The 23,701-nt window shown below is 39.1% G+C and overlaps 2 protein-coding genes across 4 annotated transcripts in view; one reads left to right on the top strand and one right to left on the bottom strand.

Annotated features, from left to right (window-relative positions):
- Positions 1 to 3,756, top strand: part of Hml (Hemolectin) — a 48,135-nt gene extending 44,379 nt beyond the window's left edge. Inside the window, exons 49-60 of the mRNA XM_066295129.1 lie at positions 10 to 329; positions 382 to 440; positions 492 to 695; positions 944 to 1,148; positions 1,238 to 1,586; positions 1,643 to 1,804; positions 1,863 to 2,135; positions 2,447 to 2,594; positions 2,649 to 2,771; positions 2,826 to 2,978; positions 3,031 to 3,234; positions 3,461 to 3,756. Of these exons, the coding sequence (XP_066151226.1) occupies positions 10 to 329; positions 382 to 440; positions 492 to 695; positions 944 to 1,148; positions 1,238 to 1,586; positions 1,643 to 1,804; positions 1,863 to 2,135; positions 2,447 to 2,594; positions 2,649 to 2,771; positions 2,826 to 2,978; positions 3,031 to 3,221 (2,187 nt within the window). The 3' untranslated portion in view covers positions 3,222 to 3,234; positions 3,461 to 3,756. The remainder of the gene's footprint in view (positions 1 to 9; positions 330 to 381; positions 441 to 491; positions 696 to 943; positions 1,149 to 1,237; positions 1,587 to 1,642; positions 1,805 to 1,862; positions 2,136 to 2,446; positions 2,595 to 2,648; positions 2,772 to 2,825; positions 2,979 to 3,030; positions 3,235 to 3,460) is intronic.
- Positions 1 to 23,395, bottom strand: part of Vps13D (vacuolar protein sorting 13D) — a 59,870-nt gene extending 36,475 nt beyond the window's left edge. For 2 of the 3 annotated variants that reach the window (XM_066295126.1, XM_066295128.1), the window contains exons 1-54: positions 23,322 to 23,395; positions 23,145 to 23,261; positions 22,891 to 23,010; positions 22,641 to 22,831; positions 22,160 to 22,588; positions 21,946 to 22,107; positions 21,677 to 21,894; positions 21,220 to 21,627; positions 21,021 to 21,166; positions 20,627 to 20,967; positions 20,385 to 20,574; positions 20,100 to 20,324; positions 19,664 to 19,789; positions 19,435 to 19,606; positions 18,675 to 18,895; positions 18,362 to 18,621; positions 18,135 to 18,309; positions 17,842 to 18,020; positions 17,253 to 17,790; positions 17,030 to 17,202; positions 16,255 to 16,970; positions 15,822 to 16,001; positions 15,229 to 15,768; positions 14,520 to 14,709; positions 13,910 to 14,467; positions 13,585 to 13,780; positions 13,377 to 13,536; positions 13,075 to 13,294; positions 12,795 to 13,018; positions 12,511 to 12,742; positions 11,747 to 11,967; positions 11,340 to 11,692; positions 11,145 to 11,287; positions 10,926 to 11,090; positions 10,665 to 10,873; positions 10,413 to 10,602; positions 10,182 to 10,361; positions 9,909 to 10,124; positions 9,248 to 9,648; positions 9,022 to 9,197; positions 8,792 to 8,966; positions 8,605 to 8,738; positions 8,433 to 8,550; positions 8,111 to 8,310; positions 7,298 to 7,446; positions 7,114 to 7,221; positions 6,876 to 7,061; positions 6,683 to 6,820; positions 6,231 to 6,623; positions 5,610 to 5,858; positions 5,223 to 5,461; positions 5,051 to 5,170; positions 4,852 to 4,995; positions 4,543 to 4,794 (exon numbers count right to left, since the gene is read on the bottom strand). In XM_066295126.1, the coding sequence (XP_066151223.1) occupies positions 4,543 to 4,794; positions 4,852 to 4,995; positions 5,051 to 5,170; positions 5,223 to 5,461; positions 5,610 to 5,858; positions 6,231 to 6,623; positions 6,683 to 6,820; positions 6,876 to 7,061; positions 7,114 to 7,221; positions 7,298 to 7,446; positions 8,111 to 8,310; positions 8,433 to 8,550; positions 8,605 to 8,738; positions 8,792 to 8,966; positions 9,022 to 9,197; positions 9,248 to 9,648; positions 9,909 to 10,124; positions 10,182 to 10,361; positions 10,413 to 10,602; positions 10,665 to 10,873; positions 10,926 to 11,090; positions 11,145 to 11,287; positions 11,340 to 11,692; positions 11,747 to 11,967; positions 12,511 to 12,742; positions 12,795 to 13,018; positions 13,075 to 13,294; positions 13,377 to 13,536; positions 13,585 to 13,780; positions 13,910 to 14,467; positions 14,520 to 14,709; positions 15,229 to 15,768; positions 15,822 to 16,001; positions 16,255 to 16,970; positions 17,030 to 17,202; positions 17,253 to 17,790; positions 17,842 to 18,020; positions 18,135 to 18,309; positions 18,362 to 18,621; positions 18,675 to 18,895; positions 19,435 to 19,606; positions 19,664 to 19,789; positions 20,100 to 20,324; positions 20,385 to 20,574; positions 20,627 to 20,967; positions 21,021 to 21,166; positions 21,220 to 21,627; positions 21,677 to 21,894; positions 21,946 to 22,107; positions 22,160 to 22,588; positions 22,641 to 22,831; positions 22,891 to 22,984 (12,323 nt within the window). In that variant the 5' untranslated portion in view covers positions 22,985 to 23,010; positions 23,145 to 23,261; positions 23,322 to 23,395. Of the gene's footprint in view, positions 1 to 3,329; positions 3,859 to 4,542; positions 4,795 to 4,851; positions 4,996 to 5,050; positions 5,171 to 5,222; positions 5,462 to 5,609; positions 5,859 to 6,230; positions 6,624 to 6,682; positions 6,821 to 6,875; positions 7,062 to 7,113; positions 7,222 to 7,297; positions 7,447 to 8,110; positions 8,311 to 8,432; positions 8,551 to 8,604; positions 8,739 to 8,791; positions 8,967 to 9,021; positions 9,198 to 9,247; positions 9,649 to 9,908; positions 10,125 to 10,181; positions 10,362 to 10,412; positions 10,603 to 10,664; positions 10,874 to 10,925; positions 11,091 to 11,144; positions 11,288 to 11,339; positions 11,693 to 11,746; positions 11,968 to 12,510; positions 12,743 to 12,794; positions 13,019 to 13,074; positions 13,295 to 13,376; positions 13,537 to 13,584; positions 13,781 to 13,909; positions 14,468 to 14,519; positions 14,710 to 15,228; positions 15,769 to 15,821; positions 16,002 to 16,254; positions 16,971 to 17,029; positions 17,203 to 17,252; positions 17,791 to 17,841; positions 18,021 to 18,134; positions 18,310 to 18,361; positions 18,622 to 18,674; positions 18,896 to 19,434; positions 19,607 to 19,663; positions 19,790 to 20,099; positions 20,325 to 20,384; positions 20,575 to 20,626; positions 20,968 to 21,020; positions 21,167 to 21,219; positions 21,628 to 21,676; positions 21,895 to 21,945; positions 22,108 to 22,159; positions 22,589 to 22,640; positions 22,832 to 22,890; positions 23,011 to 23,144; positions 23,262 to 23,321 lie in introns of those variants that run through there. The other variant, XM_066295127.1, reaches the window with a different exon arrangement.
- Positions 23,396 to 23,701: the final 306 nt, after the last annotated feature.

Genomic DNA, 23,701 nt, shown 5'->3' with positions numbered 1-23,701 from the left:
GAATTTTAGACGTGTCCTTCGGGGCTCATCTACAATCCTTGTGCTAAAGAGAAGCAGGAGACCTGCGATGACGTGAAAAACATGGCAGCAAATATCAACGTGAGGGTCTCTAGCTCTAGTTTGATTGATGGCTGCTTCTGTCCTGAGGAGAAGGTTCTTTTGAACGAGACTTGTGTAAGGGTAAAAGACTGCGAGGTTTGCGACGAGGAGGGACATCATCCTGGGGACGTGTGGAAAAAGGATAAGTGCACTACTTGCAAATGCGAGGGTACTTCCCTAAAATGCGAGTCTCAATTCTGCGCCGGCAAGGAGACTGTTTGCGAGCGGGGGTAAGTCGTAATTGGTCGGTTTGTAGGGCAGCTTTACTGTCTATAATTTCAGGTATAATCCGGTTAAAATCCCGTCTAAGGAGGAGAGTTGTTGCGATAAATACGCCTGCGGTTAGTGCTTTTGGTGGGTATTTAGTTTTTAATAAATGAGGAAGGTTTTAGTTGTTGAGCCGACTGACGGACCCACCTGTCCGCCTCCTCAGAAGTTGGTTTGCGCCGACGATCAAGTGCTCAAATTGGACACAAAACCGAACGGTTGTCAAACATTTATCTGCGAGTGTAAAACGAGAGATGAATGTGATTTATTGGATTTCGCTACCGAGGAACCGTTGGAGCCCGGAATGGAGAAGGAGATAGATGATAATGGTAAATTAAAAACTACCCAATTTGGATTAGTTGAGAATGTGTGATGTATATTTTCAGGGAAATGTATTTTTTAATTATCTTTTCAAAAAATTACTTAAAATTCATATTATTTAACTTTTTAAAATCGACATGTAAAATTATATGTATTAAACTAATTATATATGTCACAGACACATACATGTATATTTGTAAACCGTAGCAATTTTTCCAACCATTAAATCCGTGATTTACGATTTTATTTTATCCAGGTTGCTGTCCACGAGTCAAGCTCGTATGTAACAAAGAAAATTGTCCCAAACCACCGGCGGAGTGTCCGCAGTATTATACAATTAAAAAGGAGCAAGTCGTAGGCAAATGTTGTCCTTCGTTCGTGTGCGAACCGCCTGTAGATAAATGCATCTTCGAGACGAGATATGGAGCTGCTGAGGCAGGTGGAGAGAAGGAGCTTTCAAGGCGAGTTAAAATTGAATAAACTTCCAAAAGAAAATATTTAAATTATAGGTTTAAAGTGAAGATTAGTTCTAAACATTTGAACATTTCAGATATGAAAAGCAGAAATTATTAAAGCCCGGCAATGACACGTGGCAAGACGGACCTTGCAGAGAATGTCAATGCATTCTAACCGGTCCAGGTGACTATCGGACGACTTGCTCGAAAACTGATTGTCCCCCTTTGGAGTCTCACGAAGACTATGCGGACTACACACTGAAACAAATCCCAGTGCTCAATCAGTGTTGTCCCAAAGTCGAACGCTCTGCTTGCAAATTTCAAGGGGAAATACATCAAATCAATGAGACGTGGCAGCAAGAAGGCGACTATTGTAAGACGTACAGCTGCGTGAAGAGCGATAAAGTACGCACGGAGATCTCCGTTAAAAGCTGTAGCGAACGAGTAAAAACATCTCATCAGGGTAGATTAAATTAATATTAATCATCCATACATTTCAGGAGTGTAGTCCCGGATTCAAATACGTAGAGCCGATTCAGGAATGCTGCGGAAAGTGTGTTCAAGTGGCTTGTGTGGTTGGTGATGTGGTACACCAAATAGGCGAACATTGGAGCTCACCAGATCACTGCACCAATTACTTTTGTTTATCCCTTAATGGTTCTGTAAGTCCTCATAACAATTCTTAAATTTTGCTAGTTGTTTTGAAAGTTGTTTTAACAGTTCCAAGTAGAAGCGGTCAAAATCAACTGCCCTCAAGTTTCTGAAGAGGACTTGCAAAGCTTCGTGTACGAGTCGTATCCAGTAGATGGGGAGTGTTGCCACAAACACGAGGCGGTGGCTTGTAAAGTCGGCAAAGCGATCTACAAAATCGGTGAAACTTGGCCTTCCCCCGATGGGGATAAATGCAGGAACGTCACTTGTATTCGGAAACTGCAATCGAGCGAATTGGTACAGCAGGAGTCGATTGAGAGCTGCAAGAGAGATTGCCCTATGGTAACGTCCGTCTCTTATTAGTCAACTTCATTGATCAATATCGTTGAATATATTCCATTGAAACTAATTAAGACCTGTTCAAAGATATTGTTCAATTATACCCTTTTTATTTAAGATAGAAACCATTACTGCTTTTGATTGACCAATAACAACGCGCATGAAAACTGCAATTGTTCGAGTCCGAACGTTTCAAGAAGGATACCGCTACGTTATTATATTCCTATTTGACTATATGATACAACGATAACGTAGCTGTGCTTTTTTTGTGCCATTCATATTCTAATGCTACAAAAATGTTTGTTCTCCCATAGGGATGGGAGTATAAAGAACCATTGGAAAAACAGTATTGCTGCGGCGAGTGCGTGCAAGCTTTCTGTATTATAAACGAAGACCTCAAACAGCCTAACGAAACGTGGAAATCCGAGGACGGCTGCGTGACTTATTCCTGCGATAACTTGGGTAAACACTGTATTTTTATTCACTAAACATTCGACACACAGGGAGATGTTATAGGTGGACAACTACTCGTTTCTAGTCACCACGAATCTTGCCCCTCCCTTGACGACTGTCCAGAGGAAAATGTCTACACCAAAGGCTGTTGCCAGTATTGCAACGTCACCACTGGCCAGGAGAAGAGTCAGTCGTTCCATACCTTATAAAGAAATGTATAATCATTGGGTTATTTCTTAGAACTGTGCAGTCCTCAAGCGATGCAACTAAATAAAACTGTGGGATTAATCAAAGTCCATCGCACCAAGAACGGAATGTGTGTCAACAGGGGACCGATCGAAGACTTCAATGAGTGTATTGGCACCTGCCACTCCTCCACGTTCTTTAATATCAGTATGACTTGTAAATTACAAAAATCACATGAATTGTTTATTTTTCCTTTTAGAAAGTGGATTCCACGAGTCGGTTTGTTCTTGTTGCCAGGCGACGGACTATCGGTCGGTGAATGTGGATTTAGTCTGCGAAGACGGTTACAAATGGGCTAAAAAGGTGGCGGTACCTTCCAAGTGCAGTTGCAAGGCCTGCGAGGCAGCTACCACCTCCTTCGTTAACAATCTCACCGACGCTCCCTTTTAGTGTTTAAATGTAAGTAGAATTTGTCCAATTAATTTTAAAAAGTAGTTCGTTCTTGATAGTTAAAATGATTGCTATTTCCTTGGTAATGGCGAAGGCGATTTTCCTTAGTTAAATAATTATATCACTGTATATTACAAAATTATCTGTTATAAACGACAGTACTCTTATCACTTTTCAGGTCTAATGTACATCCCTTCATACAAACCTAATAAGTGTTTTTAACCATTGGTAGCACACAGCAACAACCGAAATGAAGGATGAAAATCATTACACTACCCGAGAACAATTCCATTAAAACTGTATTATCTCATAGATTTCCAAAGGTTTTGAGGCTGCAGTAAAAACATGCGAAAATTTTTCTATATGTTTCGAGTTGCAGCTTAATTTCGAAAGTATATTTATAATATGTATATAAACGTCAGATGATTATAATAAAACATACAACAGGCGGTACATTCAACGGTTAATTGTTAACTATTTGTCAATGTAATATTAATACAATAGCCCTTTTCGTAATAAAAGCATATGCAAAGAACCTTTCGCTACCTGATCTTCTAAACTTATTTTCTCAGCTCATGGTAGGTAAAGCAAATGGTTAACGCATGAAGGATTCCAAATATTTATGAAGTTGGAGGATCTGAAAATGTTTTAGACAAAATTTCCTTTTGTACGAAAATTAACTAAAGAGTGCCGACGACGATAATTATGCGCAAAAAATAAGCAAAAAATGAGATATTCCGATTTGGCTTCGCAATATACATTAATTTTCAAAGATCGAACTGCGAAGTTCTACGATTCAAATTTTTTACTCTATTATATCAGGCATATCGCAAGTGTACCGAAGAGTCTCATCACGTTTAAATTGGAGCTCATTAGTTTTTACTTAATTTTATATAGTATATAACTACGCCACTAACAATGCTGTAGGACTATAGGGGAAGACTTAAATTAATATTTCTCTTTCGTCATTGTCCAATGAGTGGGAGCTGTTGTCATACAAAAGTCTTAAAAAAACTATTTTCTTCATTATTGCAAGTAAACTTTTATAACAAGTTAAACGAGTTTAAGAAGGAACAATTCACTATTTACAATCGTCTATTGCGCTTCAACTTTTTTGTTAACGATCTTCTGAGGTACATTATACAAAGACTTACATCGTAAATATTCACATATCACATGGTTTTTTGTCACGAATGCAGACAAAATGGGAGTAAGATAATTAAAAAGTGGGAATTACAAATTTAGATCAAGACAAATTTTTTAAAAAAGGGAAAGGGTAAAGGTAAGTTAAGTCCTATTTTTTGGTATTGATTGTACTCACTCTTCCGTGACTCCAGCATTCTCATCGCTTGTTAAAGTGAACAACTTTTCCACATAGAGAGTTTTAGCATAGTTAATCTGCTGCACGGTGACGTAGGCCAGTTCTGCGGTCTTGCAACGGACGCGCGGCCGCTTTGTGGGCTCTGAATTGGCCAAAATGGCATTGGACCCCGAATAACGCATCACTATTTCGATATAGTGCCTCGAATTACCGCCCTCTTTCTCTTTGACCACATTGCAACCCTCCAGATCGCTGCAAAATCACAACATATTAGTGCCGCATAAATGCGACAATGTGTCGTATTTATACCTAAGAGGGCATTCGAGTACCGGAGTCAGCTCCGGTGCTTTTAGAGTGGTGATGAATCTAATCAGTCTATCTGATATGATGCAGAACAAATCCTCGGAATAGTTGCCTAGTACTTGATATCCCAGCAATTTTTCTTCATAATTTCTGGAAATTATGAAAGTTTTATGTATCCGTCTTAATTAAACGAAAATATACTAACCTGTTATTGACAACGTATAGGTACTGTTGTCCTTGGCTCTGTTTCAAGTCATACAGAGGAAGCAGGCTACTAGGACCTTGCACACACCTCGGCAATCGTTTCCTTTCCGGCATTAGTTTGCTGCAATTAACAGAAAATCAGTAATAAAATCAGTTTAAGAATAAATACTAACCTCTTGCTGGAATCTCGCACCGCTCTGGCAGTCTCCGAGGCAAAGTCCAAGACACCCACAACGGGTTTGGTAAAAGCACCTACTACGCCTTTACCTAGACCCGAAAACATTCCTGGCAAACCGTCATTCGACGCCCCTTCATATACCTGCTTGAATATTCCCGTGGCACCTCCCAACAATCCAAAACCCAAACCCTTGATGCCCGCCACAATGTGGTCTGTAGACCGACCAGTTTCCACCTGCCAAAGACTTAATCTGTATAACATTCTAACTGTCTGTCAAGAAATACTTTCATTCGCCATCATAAAGAATAGCATTTTTCGAAGATTCTTGACAATGGCGAATGTCTGTTGTTTCAGAGACGTTCGTCAAAATTTTAAGGTATACCTGTCTAATTTTCTGCCTCATCTCCTCGTGATAATCGTCCATGGCAATCTTGCCAAGGCCATCGCTTAAAGATTCGGTCACTTTTGCCGCAGAATTCGAGAGACCGTGGGTCACATTTTTGACCAAAGTTCCCACGTTGCCTTCCAAAATAAACCCGTAGATGCCTTCCGAGACGTCGTTCATCAATCCTAGCGGATTTCCGATAAAATCGATTGAGCCAAAAATCACGCCCGCTTGCCACATCAACTCCTATACATTAAAAAACTTAGTCAATATAATTTTTATATCAAATTAACACTAGTTATTTAACGAGACCCATTTATGTTGTCCCAAAGCACAGGAGTCTTTTTAGTTTGGAAGCAGACAATCCTTTAAGTTTAAAGAAGTCAAAGCAGACGTAAAATAATAATATAAAAAATTGATTGATAATAAATTTTTAATAGACCTTATACGCTTGGTGCTACCATTCGAGGCGGAGAAGATACAACTGAACAATGACATTATTGGCGAATGAAAACAATCGTTTATTATATACGATTAAAAATCACAAAAATTAACTCTGTAATTTAACTGAAAACGAAACTATTCAAAAATTGTCAATTAGAAAATAAAAGTACTCACATCTTTAAAATGCTTAACAATACTTTTGATCAAAAATTGCCCAGTCTCGAAGGGATGTTTGCGATCGAAGGGTTTCAACACGATAGCAGCGTCTTCGAATTTGATCAAAGTGAGTCCCAGCTTCTTCTTAATCCGCTGCAATTGCTTAGGCAGCTTGCCCACCGTGCGTACGCTAAGTCTTATTTCGTCCGGAATCAGTTTGAGCACCTCGAAGTAGTACCGCTTCGAGCTAGAAGCGGAAACCTCCATGAGTAAGCGATGGGTTTCGTGGTCGCCCTCGTCCCTGGAGAACACTTCCTCCTGTTTCAAGTGCACCCCGATAAAGGCCAAAACCTTCAGTAGCAACTTTTCTTCGATTATGGCAGTCAGCTTTTTCAACCTCAAAATGAAATGCTGCCAGAAAAACCATCAAAAATTTGTTTTATAAACCCTTATTTTGTTATTAACCGCACCTTAAATATCACAGCGTTTGCATTGATTTGAGGCTGAACTTCGGATTTGATCTCGATAGCGGGCAGGAGGTCTGAGGCCTCCGCACTGTCTCTCGATGGAGAGACGTACAACACTACGGGAACAGTTGCGTCCAGCAGCTGAAAAAACCGTATTTAGTACTTACTTATTATAAATACATGTATTGAAACGCACTTGATTGTCGATCTGCATATCACTGACACTGAGACAAAAACGGTTGTATTGTGGCGCCATAATGGTTTCGGAAATAATATTCGAAAAATGAGCATAAAATAGCTCCTCCGGAGCTTTTCTGCACACCACGCTGATCCCTATTCCTTTAAGATCCAAGTTGAATTGAAGCTCATTGTTATTGGTGTCCTGCAATTGATTTAGTTATTATAATCATTCAAGCTCGATTATGAAAACCTACATCTTTGTACTCATACAAGAATCGCGGGCGTTGACTTATAGAGCCCCATTCTCGATCGTCCGGCAGAGCGTATGTGCGAGTTTCATGGACGTCTTTAATAGTAATAACCTACAGATAGCATAAAATGAGCTACAGAACTGAAATAATTTTAATTATGAACCCCCTCATTAAACCAGGGACGCACCTGCGTGGGACCATCCATGTTAATTTCAACCGACAAAGATCCAGAACCGGGTCGCAGTCTTTGGAATTCGACCGCTTGTTCTAGAGGCACCCCTTTATCCGTTACTTTATGACAAATAGGTTGTGGCAGACCCAAAACAGCAGCAGCTCCTATATACAACAGAAACTCCACAGTAAATACAAGCTATGAGATGCCATGTTGGCAGTCGTACCGCACTCAAAATTAATAGTACGTCTTGATGTCGCCAAATCAGTGGTAAAATGTTAAAAAATTAAAAAGCTTATCAAATTATTTTTCGAGTATCGGTTATAAGATTTTGTGAATTTGTTTTCGCACAACAATTAAACATATGATGTAGAAAAAAAATAAAGATGAAGTTGTATTGCAATGATATTAAGAATTCTAGGATGGAAGCTGAAAATTATTATTAATTATGAAAGTTTAATGTAAACATTGCAATTGTTTGCTACGTCCGATCCTTTTAGACTCTTCCAAGAAAACTATTTGATATTAATTGGACACCCTACATAAATAATATAATTATTTAAACTACAATCACAATTAGACGATAAAATTTATTACACCCAGTGCTAATTTCGTGGTACAATAATCAACTCAGTCTACAATGCTCAAATAGTAACAATTTGGCGAATGACACAGCAAAACATCTATTAATTGAATATATAAAAAAATTTAAGTAATTTTGAATTAACCATGTAATAAATGCCAGAATTTATAAATAAATTGGATCATTCTGAGTTTAGATCTAATCAGAATTATCACCTCGGTGAAGAGCAAAATTAAATAACTTACCTTCTCGTAACCCGTAAAATCCATCCTCGGCCTGCACGCACATATTGTAGTGGTCGCAACATAAACGCCCGTCCTGCGTGGCTTTCCATCGCTGCGTGGATAACCTGCGCGGATCCATCCTCCTCAACGTCAGTCTACCAACAGAATTATACATTTGCGCATGCAGTCTCGTACTACTACCGAAACTATCTTTAAATGAGCTGAAATAAAGAAGACGCAAGCGTTCAAGTCTGTTTTAAGACTGCTCTCAATCATCAACACCCTCTTGTCTCTAAGATGTAGCAAAGCCATATGGGATGAGGAAGTATATAAAACCATATACCTTGAGTAATAATTGGGTTGAGGTGCCGTATCGGCTATGTCCAGTACCATAATATTGTCCTGCTGCCTGGGACTGTTTGGATGATTGGGAGGACTGCTGCCCTCATGCTGCAAATAGCCTAAAAACAAAATTGCGTAAACCTTTTATGGAAAAAAATGCGCATAATGCGGACCATCCGGAGTTATCCGCCATAATTGTGACCTTTGTCCGGGCATTTTCCGACTTAAAAACACCTTGTTCTTCTTCCCAACGTCGAGCACCAATTCCTGACTTTCCACATCATGTGGATTCTTCACTTTATGAGCACTAAACATAGAATATTTTCTAAACGAACTCTGCGAGATTAAAGAACTAATTACCTCTTAAACGTCCCAACAAAAGCTATGTAAATAAAATTCTCATAAGTCAACTGAACGGCCGGTCCCAAGTTATTGATATCGTAAGTGCGCGTCACTCCTCCTGGGGCGATCAACTTCACATACTGAGCTTTGGTTGGCTCGTCCCATGCGTAAGGCACGCTCGAATGCGCCCTAGCTGCCTCAAAAATTCAATTTTATAGAACATAAGATGCATATTAAATTGTGTATACCCGTGCTGTGCATCACATCAATGAAACAGCTTTGGCCGAACTTCACAGGCACCTCCGAGAAGTTGTCAACACGTATAGGAGGTGGCATCGTGTCAGCATCCGTGAAAATTACGTAAAACGTTGCGTTCTGCAGCACCACTTCCAGGCGCAAGAAATAAACTCGAGAGTTTGGGTCTCTGAAAAGAAAACTTTAATATCGAAAATTTGTTGTTATATTTGGTTTTACCGAACGCTAATGTGCATTGAACTGATGTCGTCGATTTTAAACCCGCCCGACCAACAGCAATCCTGAATATCTTCGATAGAGACGCAGAGCAGCTGGTCTCTGTCCAACCTCGACCAATGAAAGGGCATGTAGGAGTTGGGCAAGGCCTTCAAAAATGACGACTTTTGGCCCAAATCGGCCTCTTTTATCAAGCAAGACTGTGCGAAATGCAGCTTATAGGAGCTGCGATTGTGTAGTTGATATCGAGGAGCGATCGAAATAATATTGGTGCCCCGATACTTGCCCCTACCCTGGCGCACCTCGATACCGATGATGAATACTCTCTCCGCTTTGGCATCCTTCATTTGAACGTGTAGCTTTCGATATTGTGTACCTTTTCGCACGTGGAAATTCGAACACCACTGCAAATTAGTATCCGGTATTTTTTAGGAACAAGTGTACAAAAGGATAACATGCCATTGAAATACATATCATTTAACGTCCTCTTACACTATGAAATGAAGAAATATCGAAATAGTGGCAACCGCGAAACTCATTTCTGACAATATAGAACACGGACTATTGGGGAATTTATTTCAGATAGCATATGTATTTTCGAAAGTGACTGGTAACTTTTTTCACTATACACACCACACGGTAAACCACTTTAACCAAAACTAACCTGCGGAGTTCCATCCCACACGACCCTTTTCCCAACTCGAGCATTAATTGTAGGACTGGCGTCGTGATCGGAAAAGCTGAAAAGGAGTGGCGTAACTAACCGGGCTTGTTCATGTTCATCGAATTGTCCGGCGCACTCGTGCGTCGTTCCTGACTGCTTAAACACCAATGGAATACCCGTTTTGTTTATTATCCAATAAGGAGAGGAAATATTAATCTAAAAACAACTCATAAATATAAATTGTTTGAAACATTTCTAAATCGGGAATAACACCTTAAATTTCGCGCCTCTATTGATCAGAATTTCGGCAGTTAGATAAAGTTTTCTTTGTTTAGTGTCCTCCAATTTAATCCTGCAGGAGAATTCGGAAGTCCCTTGGGGAATCACCACGTCTGAGCACGTCCTGAAGCCCTCGAGCCTAATTTCCAATTGAACGGTTCCGTCGGAATCCACCTAAATTATCTTCGTAAAGAACAAAAGCACTTGAAAAGGATCTAAACTTACGTGAGTTAAAGCGGCATGTTGTCCCGCTTTGATAATACCCTTTTCGCCTGATATGCTGTATTGCATGTCCACAGGTAGCAAGTTCTGAACCTTCACAGTGGGATAGAGGATGATTTTGTGGGAAGGTTGCTTAATACGTGTTCTACTGCGATCGATAAACACTCTCTCTTTGACGACTTCAGCGCAGAACCTTTAAATTTTGAATGTTATTTGGAAGGATTAAGGACGTTTTTTTTTCAAAGAAATGTGTACCTATAATGGTGTCCTTTGTGAGTATGCGAAGTACCCACAATGTAGGTTCTGTCAGCAGAGCCACCCATTTGATCCCACGTCACTGCGGACGACGAATAAGTATATTGATGCAGTAATCCGGTGGGTCTGATTTGAATTTGCGAGTGGGTGTGAATCAGAGGCACCGCTAATGTTGCCTTGGGGCTCACGGTAAAGCATTTACTAGGAACCTTAGACACCATTTCACAACTCAGAGAACAACCAATGAAGGATAACTCTTACCCATAAAGTGACACTATCATGAGGTAATCTGCTTTCCAATTTCAATTCAATCAATTCGGGCAGGTTGTTGATTATCGTAAGAGCCGACCGGATGGTTATCAATTTCCTGGCGGAGCCCTCCAGAGAAATATCGAAGACAATTCGCGCTGAAGGCATGTCCGTGTACTAAAAAAAAGATTTAATTATCATTCTCAAGTCTTATGTGATTGAAAAATTCACCCTCTTTTGTAGTTCCGCCACAGTATCCCTGAAGTAAGTCCCGACTTTATCCACCGTAACCGGCTCAACACACTGCCACCCCTCCACTTTAACTCTCAGCTGATGCATGCGCAACTTATGCGAATCTTGATGCCTCAGTTTGTCTAGGAGTAAACTTTTAATATTAAAAAACATTTCGAAAAATCTATAACTCACCTCTGCTAGTGAAGGAAAAGGGGATAATCTCGCCCGGTTCAGCTATCAACCAGTGCTCTTGTTGGGCTATAAAATCACTAGGTCTATTCAATTCGCTTATACATGTGGTGAACCTTAATGTGCTCCCTGTATCGTTCTTCAAGGCGAACGCTACAAAGGGTGACCGCCTTTTGAAGCAACTGCGCTCACTTATAAAAAACTCGCTCGTCCACGCATCCTTAACTTGCTTGAACAAATCCATGAACGTTGAAGTTATGTTCACGTTAAACGTGTCCTCGGACAGCACTCCCACTATCAGTCGATTTGTCATTAGGTTTTGACTAGAGGGGACTTTTTCCCATGACACCTTGCCTCTTTGATATTCAATTCAATGGAAATTTCGTCAAATGTATTATATATAGACTTACAGCCATGGTTCGATGATAGGTTCCCATCCAGACAAGACTCGGTTGTAATAATTACCGGCCAAACTACAGTGCAAGTGGCCATAGGATGACCTGGGATTGGTCAAATCTGGTTTGGGGATGACTTGGCGTAGCTCCAGACCAGAAAAGGAGAGCTCTAAAAGAGGCACGTCCGAGTCGCGGCAATCGTCTATTATGTAAACGGATATTCGATTTGCTTTCAGCTGAAATTTTGAAAAGTCCTTTAGGAGTTGTCTCGAGAAAATCGTTATTTCACATCAAATAAGGTTTTTATAATTTTTTTTTCACAAAAAAAATCTATTTTTAATTTAAATTCTTAAGGCGAGTTATTAGTTACTTATTTGAAACGCAATTTTTAAGTAAGCAACCAGCAATACTTTAAATGTAATCATGAAAGATGTTTTTAACAATATATTAATAAATTATATTTAGTGATATTTTTATTTCGGATTTGCAGAAAAAAATGTTTAAAATATTTAACAATAAAGAAATATGCAAAATGTGCAAACATGTTGAAATTTTTTCCTAAACTGGCCTGAACTTGTGGCATTCGCCAGCCTTTCAATCTTAGATTAATGTTACAAATTACTGAACTCTAAATGGGCAACCAGCAATATCTTTCTTCCAATGGCGAAAGAATTTGTCAATAAAACTTAACAATTCCAATGATTACTAGAGGTCGATATGAATTACTTAAGGACCGCGCAAGGTTCGAAAGAAAACACAAAAAATCTTGTAAAACTCACCTCAATGGCCTGTACATTCAACCCGCTCTGTCTCGCCGAATTCGCTACGCTTTCCGCGTTCTGAGTTAACCAAATAGCCGCATCATCCAGTTGATTATCACACATTTCCAGCGCCTGCACACAGTCCCGATGACGGAACCCCAGTGCGGTCAACCTTTGCACCTGCCCTTTGTAGCTTTGCTGCTTCTCAGTGGCGGAAAACATTTGTTTCGGTAGCGAATCCAGCATTTGTCTGTGAAGAAAAACGTCACAAACCCCATTCATGTTACAAAGTAAAAACCGACCTAAACATACACATATCGTAGAAGGATAAGCGGACGGTAAGAAACTGCATTTGCACCTCCAAAAGACCGTCCTTAAGGAGATCTATGGTAAGCACTATAGGGTCTATAATGGAGAGGGCGGTCTCGTTTTCTTGTCCCAGAGTGCATGAAAACATTTCGCAATTGTTGAGGCTGCAGGTTAGTGGTTTTTCCCAGTTTGGCCGATACATAACTACAGTAGTGCTCTGGTAGATGGGATAAGGTATCTTAATTTTATATATTGTTGTTGATTCTTATTCACCTTTAAAATCACAGCATTAGAGTCGGGAAGCGCAGAGTTTTCTACGAGTACCAACTCGCAATCAGTAACGTTTAGCTTCAATTCGAACGTCGAGTTTAATTGGTTGGAATTGGTTTGGGTGCGTTCTACAATATGACGTTCGGGACTAGATTGAACATTGTCAATTTCCTGGAAAATGTACTCGCGTGCAGCTTCCCACCAGTCGAAAATGGCCATTAATCTTAAATTACATTAGTTTCGTTCAAACGGAACAAGAAAATTACATTAGTTTCGTTCAAACGGAACAAGAAAATTACAAATACCTCATGTTATTGAGTAAAATAGTTAATTTGGTGTGGTCTTGTCGTCTCCTTGAGTGAATTTCAGCTTGCACTAAATCAGAACTGTTGACTGAATCTTTAATAGGCTGTAGGATGTTGGTAAATACGTTGCAATTTGGTTCGTTTCCATGAAATCTCGTATCTGAAATTACAATCTAAGACCCTTTTCAAGAAAATTTGAATATTTTACCGATCAATAAAATCTCTTGAGACACTAAATCAATATCCTGACTGAGGTTGCTGAAAGTTTCCATGATCAGATGCGATTTAATGAAGTTGATGCAAGTAAGAGGTGAATGGTGAGCGTGTGATTTTACCAGGCGCAAGAAGACGTTCTGTAGGTCCAACTTTATGGAAGAGAGAATCCATTCGTCTTGATGTTCCGCCTAAGCGAAAAAGAAATGTAAGTTTTTCATTTTAAAAACTATTATGAACAAGTTCTAGTTACAACTATAAATTCCACAAAAAGACAACTCTTCCAGAAATTAATCTATTATCGCGAATAACGATCTTACCTGAGAGCGTGAATTTTGAGTTGACGTTGATGGATAAATCCTCTCAGTATCCTCCCCCAAATTAAAGGCCAATAATCCTCTAATTAGCTTATACTGGTGTAGATCCAGAGCACAATCCAACGTAGATAATTGCCCATAAACTGTGGAATCCGGCACAATGTGACAAAAACTTTTATGTAAATTTCTCTCGTACTGTAACTTCAACTCCACCTTTTTGGTGAGCAGCGACGGACCTTTACGCATTATAAATGAAGATCCGAACTGAAAACTGTTGGAACTTTTCTTCACTGGGCTTGGTTCATTATCTTTAAATCCTGTATATAAATCCATATTTTCCAATTCAATTAACATCACCTCCAGCAGGCATCTCATTCTACTTTCTGAATTTCGAAGACTGCTGATAGTTCCAAGTTCTCCAGAGAATTTGAAGGTGTTGGTAACGAGAAGTCTACCAAGATCGACTACAACTAGACTGGTTGATTTGGAGCTGACTGGCAGTAATATAATGGGAGAACCCGCCTTTAGAATTAAGGACAAGCGAAAGGGCTCATTGGAAATCTATTGAGGTAAGAATTTTTTTTTTTTAAGTACGGATATTGAAAAAATTTACTAGTTTTCCACTGGTCGCCGCCTGCAAGCCTTTAAGCACGGTGTCGCCTCTCTGCACTTCGTCTCTCTCCGTGAATTTGTTGAAAAATGCCTGAAGTTCTGCAACAAATCGCTTAGTGTGCACGTACATGATCGAAGCCATATCCAAAGTAAGTTGAGCATCATATTCTTTATCACCCTCAGGTGCATGCCTGTAACGTCAAATTTTAATTAATAAAAATCTCATTTATTCACTAGTTACACAAATTTATAAATTAGAACTTTTCGAGAGATGCTTTTAGTTTTAAAAACTGGTTTTACTTTATATGTAGAAATATATTTACAACATGCAATTCGCAGTTCTCGATCATTTAACACATATCCGCACTAACCAAATTAAAATTTAAGGAAAATAAGTAACTTTGATACCTTATTTTATTCTTTCAAAGGTGTAATAAAAGAACTCACAAGAAATTCAAAAACGGAATTGAAATTTTGATGGTCTTGAACGATAAATTTACATTATAAATATACACGGACGTTCAGTTGGTCTGAATGACCGTGTTTGAAATTCCCTCATTCTACTTGTGGACATCTTTAAAAATGTCATCAGATCAAACATGAATTGCACCTAAATTTTTCTATATTCTTGTTTCGTTTTTTCCTGAAATCAAATGAAACTAGAAACATTTTCAATTAATGAATTAATTTTTTTTTAAGGCAAAACTCACCGAACGTAGTGAAACTGCAATGCCTCCTTGCCCGAAGTAAGGAACCGCTCCTTGTAAATCTGACCATGTAACGTCAAATCCAACAGCGACATTGAGCCAAGTGTGCCTCTGACCTCTTTGCGCAACCCTTCGGTGTTCACTGACACTTCGACATTGGATATATTGGCTCTAGCGATGTCCCTGTCACCCTTCACCAACACGGCAGTCAGCGAACACACACTGATACACGTTACCGCTTTCCCATTGGAGAATCGTTCGCTCTTGTTACTGCTCAAACTTACACTCGAATTATATTTGTTACTGTCGCTAAAAAAGTCGATCACCACCACCCAGGAAGGTACGCTGATCACCAAGTCCAAGCAATTAAAGTCTACTGAGGTGGAGCGCTCGATGGAGTTATATTTCGAATCGAAATTAGGAGCTGAAGTATCCACTAATAATGTAGAGATCAATACTAGATTTTTCTCGGGTCTGGAACGAGTTTTACTAGGACTAGGTGGAGGAGTACAAGGACAAATGCTGGGTTTACTGCGGTGGACCCTGAAAGAACCATAAAAAATTCCATAGAAACTAAAAGGTGAAGAAGTAGGTACCCTCTAGTGAGATGGTGGCCAAGACCGAAGATGCTGGCGGCCTCTAAATGGTCTGGTAGAGAGCCTCGCGCTGACGAAGGCATGCGATGATGGTAGGTGATTTCCGGGCAGGATCGAGAATAGCACGTGGAGTTGGGGGGAGGTTCGGGGCTACTTGACGAGATCACCATGGAACGTTGCCTGTAATGGAAATTCTCAAATGAAACTGCAACAAAATTTCAACACAACATGTTATTGAAGTCTGTGCAAGGTCGTTTCAGTTATTTTGGTAATTTAAATGATAGCTATCACCAAGTAGTATATAAAACAAAAAACCACCGAGTATTGCATCATCAAACGCAAGCGTACAGTATTTTTCATTTTGTTTTTATAGCAGGAATTCTTATTTTTATCACAGAATTATATAATACCTCAGAAAATACACATTACTCACCGAGACCCCTCGGGTTGTAACAAATCCTCCATGAAAATCGACTTGAGCGACACCTGCATGTTTGTAGTAAATCGCTGTGTCTTTTCGTAATTAAACAAGAAATCCTGAAAGCTCAAATCGACCAATGCTTGTCCCTCATTAGCGTCGTCTCGCCGCAACTCAATGATAAACACAGGTACCTCAAAGTTCAAGTTGAGACACATTTTCAGTTGTGGCGCCGCTGGTTTTTGGGCCGCATAATCCGACGAGAAGAGTTTAGCCCTCACGTGTGGATCCATTTTCAGTGTGGTCACACCGCTATCCTCCTCGTAGATATCACTTAAGCCTGATTGCTGTTTATGGCCTAATGGATGACAATCGGCCAAAATTGGGGACGAAGTGACCCACTGGACAGTATCCAAAACTTGTTCGTATTGGGACCTTGTCAGGGACACTTTCAAGGCAGTTACAATGCTGCCGGATATTTCCCATTTTTGCGGAGAGTTTTCGGCATAATCTTCGTCCTCTGCAAGGTCAAAGCGAAATTCGTCGTCATCGCAGTTCGTCGTTTCGTTCAAACGAATTTTCCGCAAAACATTCAGTTGAAGCATAGTATCATGCAGTATGGGTTTGGCCAATGATTTACAACTATAAAGTATATGAGGCTTGGTAATACTAGAGGGACCGGGAATGCGCCTCGTTTTTGTATTTAATGAGAATATGTTCATGTCCCGCACCTAAAATTTTATCAAACTATTGAAGAATATTTAAATTTTTTTGGCAATCGACACAATACTTCTATGTCATAATTCTCCTTTCGGTACTCATCAAAACCGTCTCCATTAATGGTGTTATCTCGACTATTATCAATACGTATTTTGCCCAAATGAGCCACAAATACCTCGGGACTGAAATTAGATCTGGGCAACACCAGGACCGGACTATCTAACTCAATGTCTAAGTTCACATCTAAAAATACCGTAAATAGTATTATGAATTTGCCTTAAATAATAAATCACCTATGGTAAAATTCCCTTCTCCGGGACTATATGGCGTTTGCAACAACGTATCTTTAGCGCTGGCGAAAGCACTCGGCTCATTACTGCTATTTCTTCTCTTTCTCTTTCCAGGCGAAGCGCTTTCGCCAAAAGACAAAGCACTGCCGTAAAGCGAGCGTTTGCTCATGCTCAGTGACTGTGCCAAAGCTTCGGCGCGAGCGTGAACCAATCCTAAAGCCATATCTGTGGCAGCCAATCGAATCGAACGTGCTAAATTTGCCAAATACTGCTTAAATTCAGTGGCGCAACTCTGTAGTTCTGCCACAAACAGAGGAGAATGGGTATACCACAAAGAGGCCATTCTCACAGTAACGTCGGCTGCGTCTTTCGAGCCATAAGTGTCGTTCAAGTGTCTCACCACCTTGAAACTAAAAGCTTTGCTCTCTTCCTCTTGCAGATCTGACAACATGTACATAGCATGCGGCACTTCTAGCAATGGGTCTTGGCCCACGCTGATGATGCGTTGGTGAAGGTGCCCGTCAGGGGTTAAATCCAATAACTGAGAATCCCTCGTAAATTGAATGATATTGACAATAAAAGACTAAATAACCTGAAGTCCTCCCAGCGACCCTTCAACTTCTAGTTTCTCCTGTATGGTGGCATGTATTTTCGCATCACTCATGGTTGCGGTGCACACCTTTTTTCCGTACAGCGTTCCATCTCGTGGAATTCCTCGGAGGAGAAGAACATTAAGTCGGTGGAAGTCGAATGTTAGTTCAGTGGTTCCTACTAAGTCAAGAAAAACTACGATTATGAAATATTTTTTATGGTTTGTTCAATAACCTGATTTAAATCATTCTAATATTAAATCAGGATTGACACTAAAAAGAAAAAAAACCCTACCGATTTTAGAACTCGTATCTTCAAAAATTGACTCGGTGGAATCCCTCACATTAAACGCGGGCACTGTTGACAAACTTGCAGCGGACGACTTTTGTACTTTAGGAAACACCCTTTTCACGAAACCGACTAGCTCCACCATGGTCTCCTGATTGGCAATTAGATCTAAATTATTAAACTAAAACCCAAATACTATATTGAATATTTATTTTATTAAATAAACACCGTACTTGAATGTTGGCGATGCGAATGGGATCCGTCCCTGACACCAATGATACATCTATCGTAATTAAAGCCTCTGAGTCCATAAATGCCCCACTTTTCACCGCTGAAGACCAATTCGGCGGATCAACCGACAATGTATTTAAAGCTCGAGTAAGGGAAAGCGGGGACGTAGCACCTTGCCTTACAGCATTCGGATCAGGGCTTCCCGGAGATGTTGGCGAGGTCGGTTCGCTGTCTCTAATGCTTCCAGACATCGAATCCATCCCTATTAAACTTGCAATTACTTCTCAAATAGCAGTAGAAACATGGGGAACTGACCGACATGCTTGTGACTAGCTACCAATAGTTCGAAATCTGGACCGAAGGTCTGTAGGGCGTCCACTAAAAGAAGACTATGTACAGTTAATGTAATACTGGTGTCGATTGATCGTTGACTAAAGGCCACTCGAACTCCGGCAACTTGCAGCTCCGCCACGGATCTGCCACGGCTTTGCAATTCCAGGGACATTTGATCAATTGTAAACTGCATCATCAGCAACCTTAAGAAAACAAAAATACGTAAAGAAAACTAGCTCCTCATGGGACCAATATAATGCTGAACTCTCACGGACATCAGTGTATTACCGAACGCTAAAAAATTGAATATTAACACACTTTTCGTGTACGTTACTTTTTTTCTACGATCGAAAAAATATTAAAATTATTAATGTTAAAAATAACTACAAAACAAAATTACTAAGAAATCTATATTCTGTACAAACGCCACCAAATGGTCACGCTGGTGTGATAATATAATTTTTGAACGGCTGATGCGTCTTGAATGCGTCGCTTGCAAAGATATGCGATTCCTGAACGGACTCCTTATCGAAATACGACACAAGCATACCGGAAATGTCACAGACAAGACTCACTCCCAACACTTAATTTTTCGTATTTCCATTTATTTGCACAATTTTTCGGATTTAGAAACTGAAATTTCATTCCAAAAACTCTTTTCGACTCACCCATGGCTAACATACAGATCTTGAACGAAGTATGAAACGAAATCCATTCGTTAGAGCCGAAAAATATCACTTACCTGGCCATTTCAAAACTAGTATCCATGCTAATGCTGTCCTCATTATCTTCGCAATGATTGATTATGTCACTTTCAAAGGTGTCTTCACTGCTAAATGGACTGGGTAGGCCGGTGGACATGATCAAATGAATCAAATTCCTAGCCGAAAAAATCTTGGTTTCGTTCAAATGCACTGTAATTAATTTACATTCTCTCAGTTAATGAGAAACAACATAAACGACTTAATTACCGACTAATTTGGGTAAATTAGCATTGACAGTTAAGCTTGGGTATAGAGGATCGCTAGTGTAAACCACCCTCCTTTCAATTTGCAGAGATATACTGAATCTGTCCACTACATGAAGTGTTGAGGATCCTAAGAAAAACATTATAAGTGAAAGTAACTTGCATAAAAGATAACTCAAATGTATCTACTTTATATTTCTAAAATAATTATATACACAGCCATGTAGAGTGTCTTCAGTTAGAAAAAATATTCAATTCCTTATTTTTATTAATTTTCACGAATAATAACGGATTTAAGTGACTGGACATTGGCATATGTTCAGTTGCATGATTTGTCAAACATCTAGGCAGTAATTTTAAAATATCATTCTACAATAGCACAATGGATGTTCTCACGAATTGCTAAATAACCAAAACATAAAAATGTGACATGGTATTACCTTTATTTAGAGCGTATCTCCAATTCTCCCTGGCCTTCCCAATCAGGATTTGTAAATCGTTCATTTCCAAACTGTAGCAATCATAGAGCTTATCGTGTAAATTAGCCTCGCCCAATTTGAATCTCGCAAAGTCCTCAATTTGCGATGTTTCCGCCAACGTAGGTTCTTCTGACCCACCACTATCCTCACTTACCGGGGGAGTTGAACAGGGCGTTAAAAACATTTCTGAATTAAAAAAAAATTACAGTAGCATTAACTAAAGAAAAAGCAAAGCTTGAAACTGACCATCTTCTTCGCTCTCTTTAGTGATGAAATCGGGCTTCAGTGCAGGTTCAGCACTAAATGCGTTATTCCTTAATTGTAGACGCCCGAAATCAATCACTGCCATGGCGGAATTTTGATCATTAAAGTCTTCTACAAAGATTATTTGAGGTGCCGATATGTCTAGTTCCAAGTCCCATGTACTGCGAGCCGCCTAATTTTCAATATACACATTTTTTTCATTAAAAAAAATCTAGCCAACTCACCACTCGCCCCTCCAAAATCTGCTCAAAATTCTTAAGCAGCTCCAGCTTAGTTTTAGACTTCATAGCTTCAATACGCGACTGTGTTATGTCTCTTTGATACGGAAAACACATGAAATTTGTCAGCCATTTAATTGCATTAGGCTGATAAACCACATCTAAACATTTAGTCTTTACATGAAGTCCGAAATCGCAGCCCGAATGTGGAGGCTTTTTTTCATAAATCAAGTGGAATAGCTGCTGTTCTGCATCCTCTAACTTAATGAGGCTGGACGCTCGAGGGCTATGAAGGTTGGAGGACCTTCCTCGGGCTGCAGACGTTCTTTCGAGTCCAGGAGGACCCACTGCAAGATTCTTTAGCAATAAATTCATCAAATTAAAATCAAATATTAACTACCTAGTACGGGGAACATTGTGTCTTTGGTAAAGCGGTCTTTAAGATAGAGAGCCTCTAGGCTCAGTTCAACTATATGAGAGGAAGTTCTGGGCTTGCTAGACAGGGTCAAGGACAAGTTTTTAAACTCTAACTCAATCATTGATTCACTGCAAAATTTATCATTAAGTATTTTTTTATATTTAATTAAGGCATTTTTTACGTTTTATTAAATTCCTGATCAATGGTACATAAACTGATAGAACCGGTTTTTAAAAGAAATGTAAACTGACCAAATACAGCGTCTCTCTTGAAGACTGTACTTTCAGCACTATCAGATAAAACTTGTAATATTTCCCCTTCCAATTGTTTGGTTTCTGACGGAGTGGTATCTGTGCAAGAGGTGGAATGCCAGCCCATCCACTGCGGAAACCAGCTCTCCAATACACTGCGACCGCTACTCTGGCTTCCATTTTTTGAGGGTAAATTCACTGAACTCATTGCAATTTCCCTCAAAACCTTAAGATCCTCATAATCCCTCTCCCACTCCACCTCATTTTTTACTTTCTTCTCTTCAGCAGTTAGAGCTGCAGTTGGAGTAATTAAAAGCTTTTTATATACTAGAACATAGCTGCAAGAATTCATTAAAACAAATTTTTATTTTTTTTAAATTAGACAACCTGACATTTTCCCTAGCTCGTTTTAAACAGCTTTTCCAGGTGGGTTGTGCCCTGCATAAGGATGGCTGCCCCCCAGGGTAAAAACAACTAATTGCGTAATACCACCAAGCTCGAGAGTCTTCTTTAGGTGACGAGCATGGCTTGTATCTGCGGTAAGCTCTCAGTTTAGATATATTTTCTAAGCCTTTAGTGCAGTTTACTATCTGATTGTATTGCCACTGAAATAACTTTCTTATGACTAAAATCATATAAAAAATTAAAGGACATACATCTACTAAACTTAGGGGCACAGCCTCTAAAATTAAATCACAGATATTCCTGGGGGTCAAATCTGAGTGCAGAGCCTGTGAACTTTTATTCCGCTTTAAATGAGCCACAGCACTCACTGGGGGAACAATGTAGTGGCTCCTTTTTGTTTTTCTCATTAATTCCTGATTAAATTTCTCATCACTTAAACGCCCAAATTGTTAGTGTAGAATTTACCACTAGCTCAGCAACATTCAAATTCAAATAACTTTCTCCCTCTTCAAATGTATTCCAATATACAGCAAACTCATTTAGCTCTACCAATTTAAAAGAATGTGTTTCGTGGCTAGATTGAACAAAACAAGGAGTCCAGTTGCTCTCGCAGCTTTGAGCTATTAGTGATTCAATGGTAAAACCACATGCTACAGCAGTATCAGGAATGCTGCAAGCATCCTCATAACGCACATGGACATCTTTGATTTTTAACTGCAAATTTTCTAAAATCTCCGACACTATGCCAGTGCCATAATTGTACCAAGTAGAATAACTGGAGGCATAGTAGTTGGTCTCTTTGAGGTCCTTTTGAAGACGCCATTTTACTTCCAAATCATCTAATGCAGAGAGTTTGAAGTCATGGCATAATGATAACTCGCTATTGTGATCCCACTATAATTTTTTTTTTTTTAACTAGCATCAAATTGCAAATGTCTTCACAAACCTGCTCTAAAGGTAAAGGTGTAGCCACCACATACAACTGTTCGAATGCTATAACCCATGGAGCAGACCTAATTTGCCTTACTGGGATTTGCAAAGTGACCTTCTGGATAAACCCAGATCGAATCTGTATAGGCAGCCCTAGCTGGCTAAGAGCATCAGTCTTCAGTGGCACATTCTCCAGCTCTACTTTGCCTATTTTAAAAAGTGATAGACAGTATTAACAGTGTAAATTTAAAGGAATAAAATACTACCAGATAGTAGGGCAATGCTCAGTTGATCAGTGTTGAGATGCACATATTTCCCCAAATAGTTGTTTAGGACCCATGTAACTAGTCCTTCAAGCATTCTGAATTCAATGGCTTTATCATTATCTGTGGAAGACAATCATTTTCACAAGAGTAATGAGGAAGAGATTTATTAAACATGACGAATGTAGCTAATTAAATCTGATGTATGTACCTTTAATTGTAATAATTATACAGTAAATATTACTTTTTAGACTTACCTTACGTAGAAAATAGCAAATTTTAGATATATTAATCACCAATTATTATAGATCTGCAAAGCACTATCACGTAATAACAGTATTTCAAGTTGCAGCAATCAAGTTAATAACAAGCACCTAAAAACAAATGATTAAGGAAAAATTAAAAATGTTCATGAATTACGTTATTTTTAATACTTTTTGATTTCATTTTCAATTATTTACAATTTTTTTAGAGAACATTTATCAGCTGACCCAGTTACATTCGGACTAGACTCGAAATGAAATGTGGCAACATCGAACTTCAAAACTAACGTCATTTTCATATAAATGTCAACACTATTTTAATATATAATATCGGTTCGGTTAAGTTCAGTTTAGTTTCATTCGGTGTTTTTCAGTTTAGTTATAGAAATCGCATGAATTTTGACAAGAAAAAATGTAGTAGTCTGTATTATCGATCTATTTATTAATTAGTGATATTAATTATGTTTTTAAATTTTGATTAACGCTTGTTTGTGGGAATTTTTCAAAATTTAATCAAAATTTTATGAATGGTTGAATAAGTTAAATATAAT

This window comes from Euwallacea fornicatus, chromosome 22 (genome assembly GCF_040115645.1).
Source record: "Euwallacea fornicatus isolate EFF26 chromosome 22, ASM4011564v1, whole genome shotgun sequence".
Lineage (NCBI taxonomy): Eukaryota > Metazoa > Arthropoda > Insecta > Coleoptera > Curculionidae > Euwallacea > Euwallacea fornicatus.
Note: the sequence above shows the minus strand (reverse complement) of the source record. Positions and strands in the feature narration are given on the sequence as shown.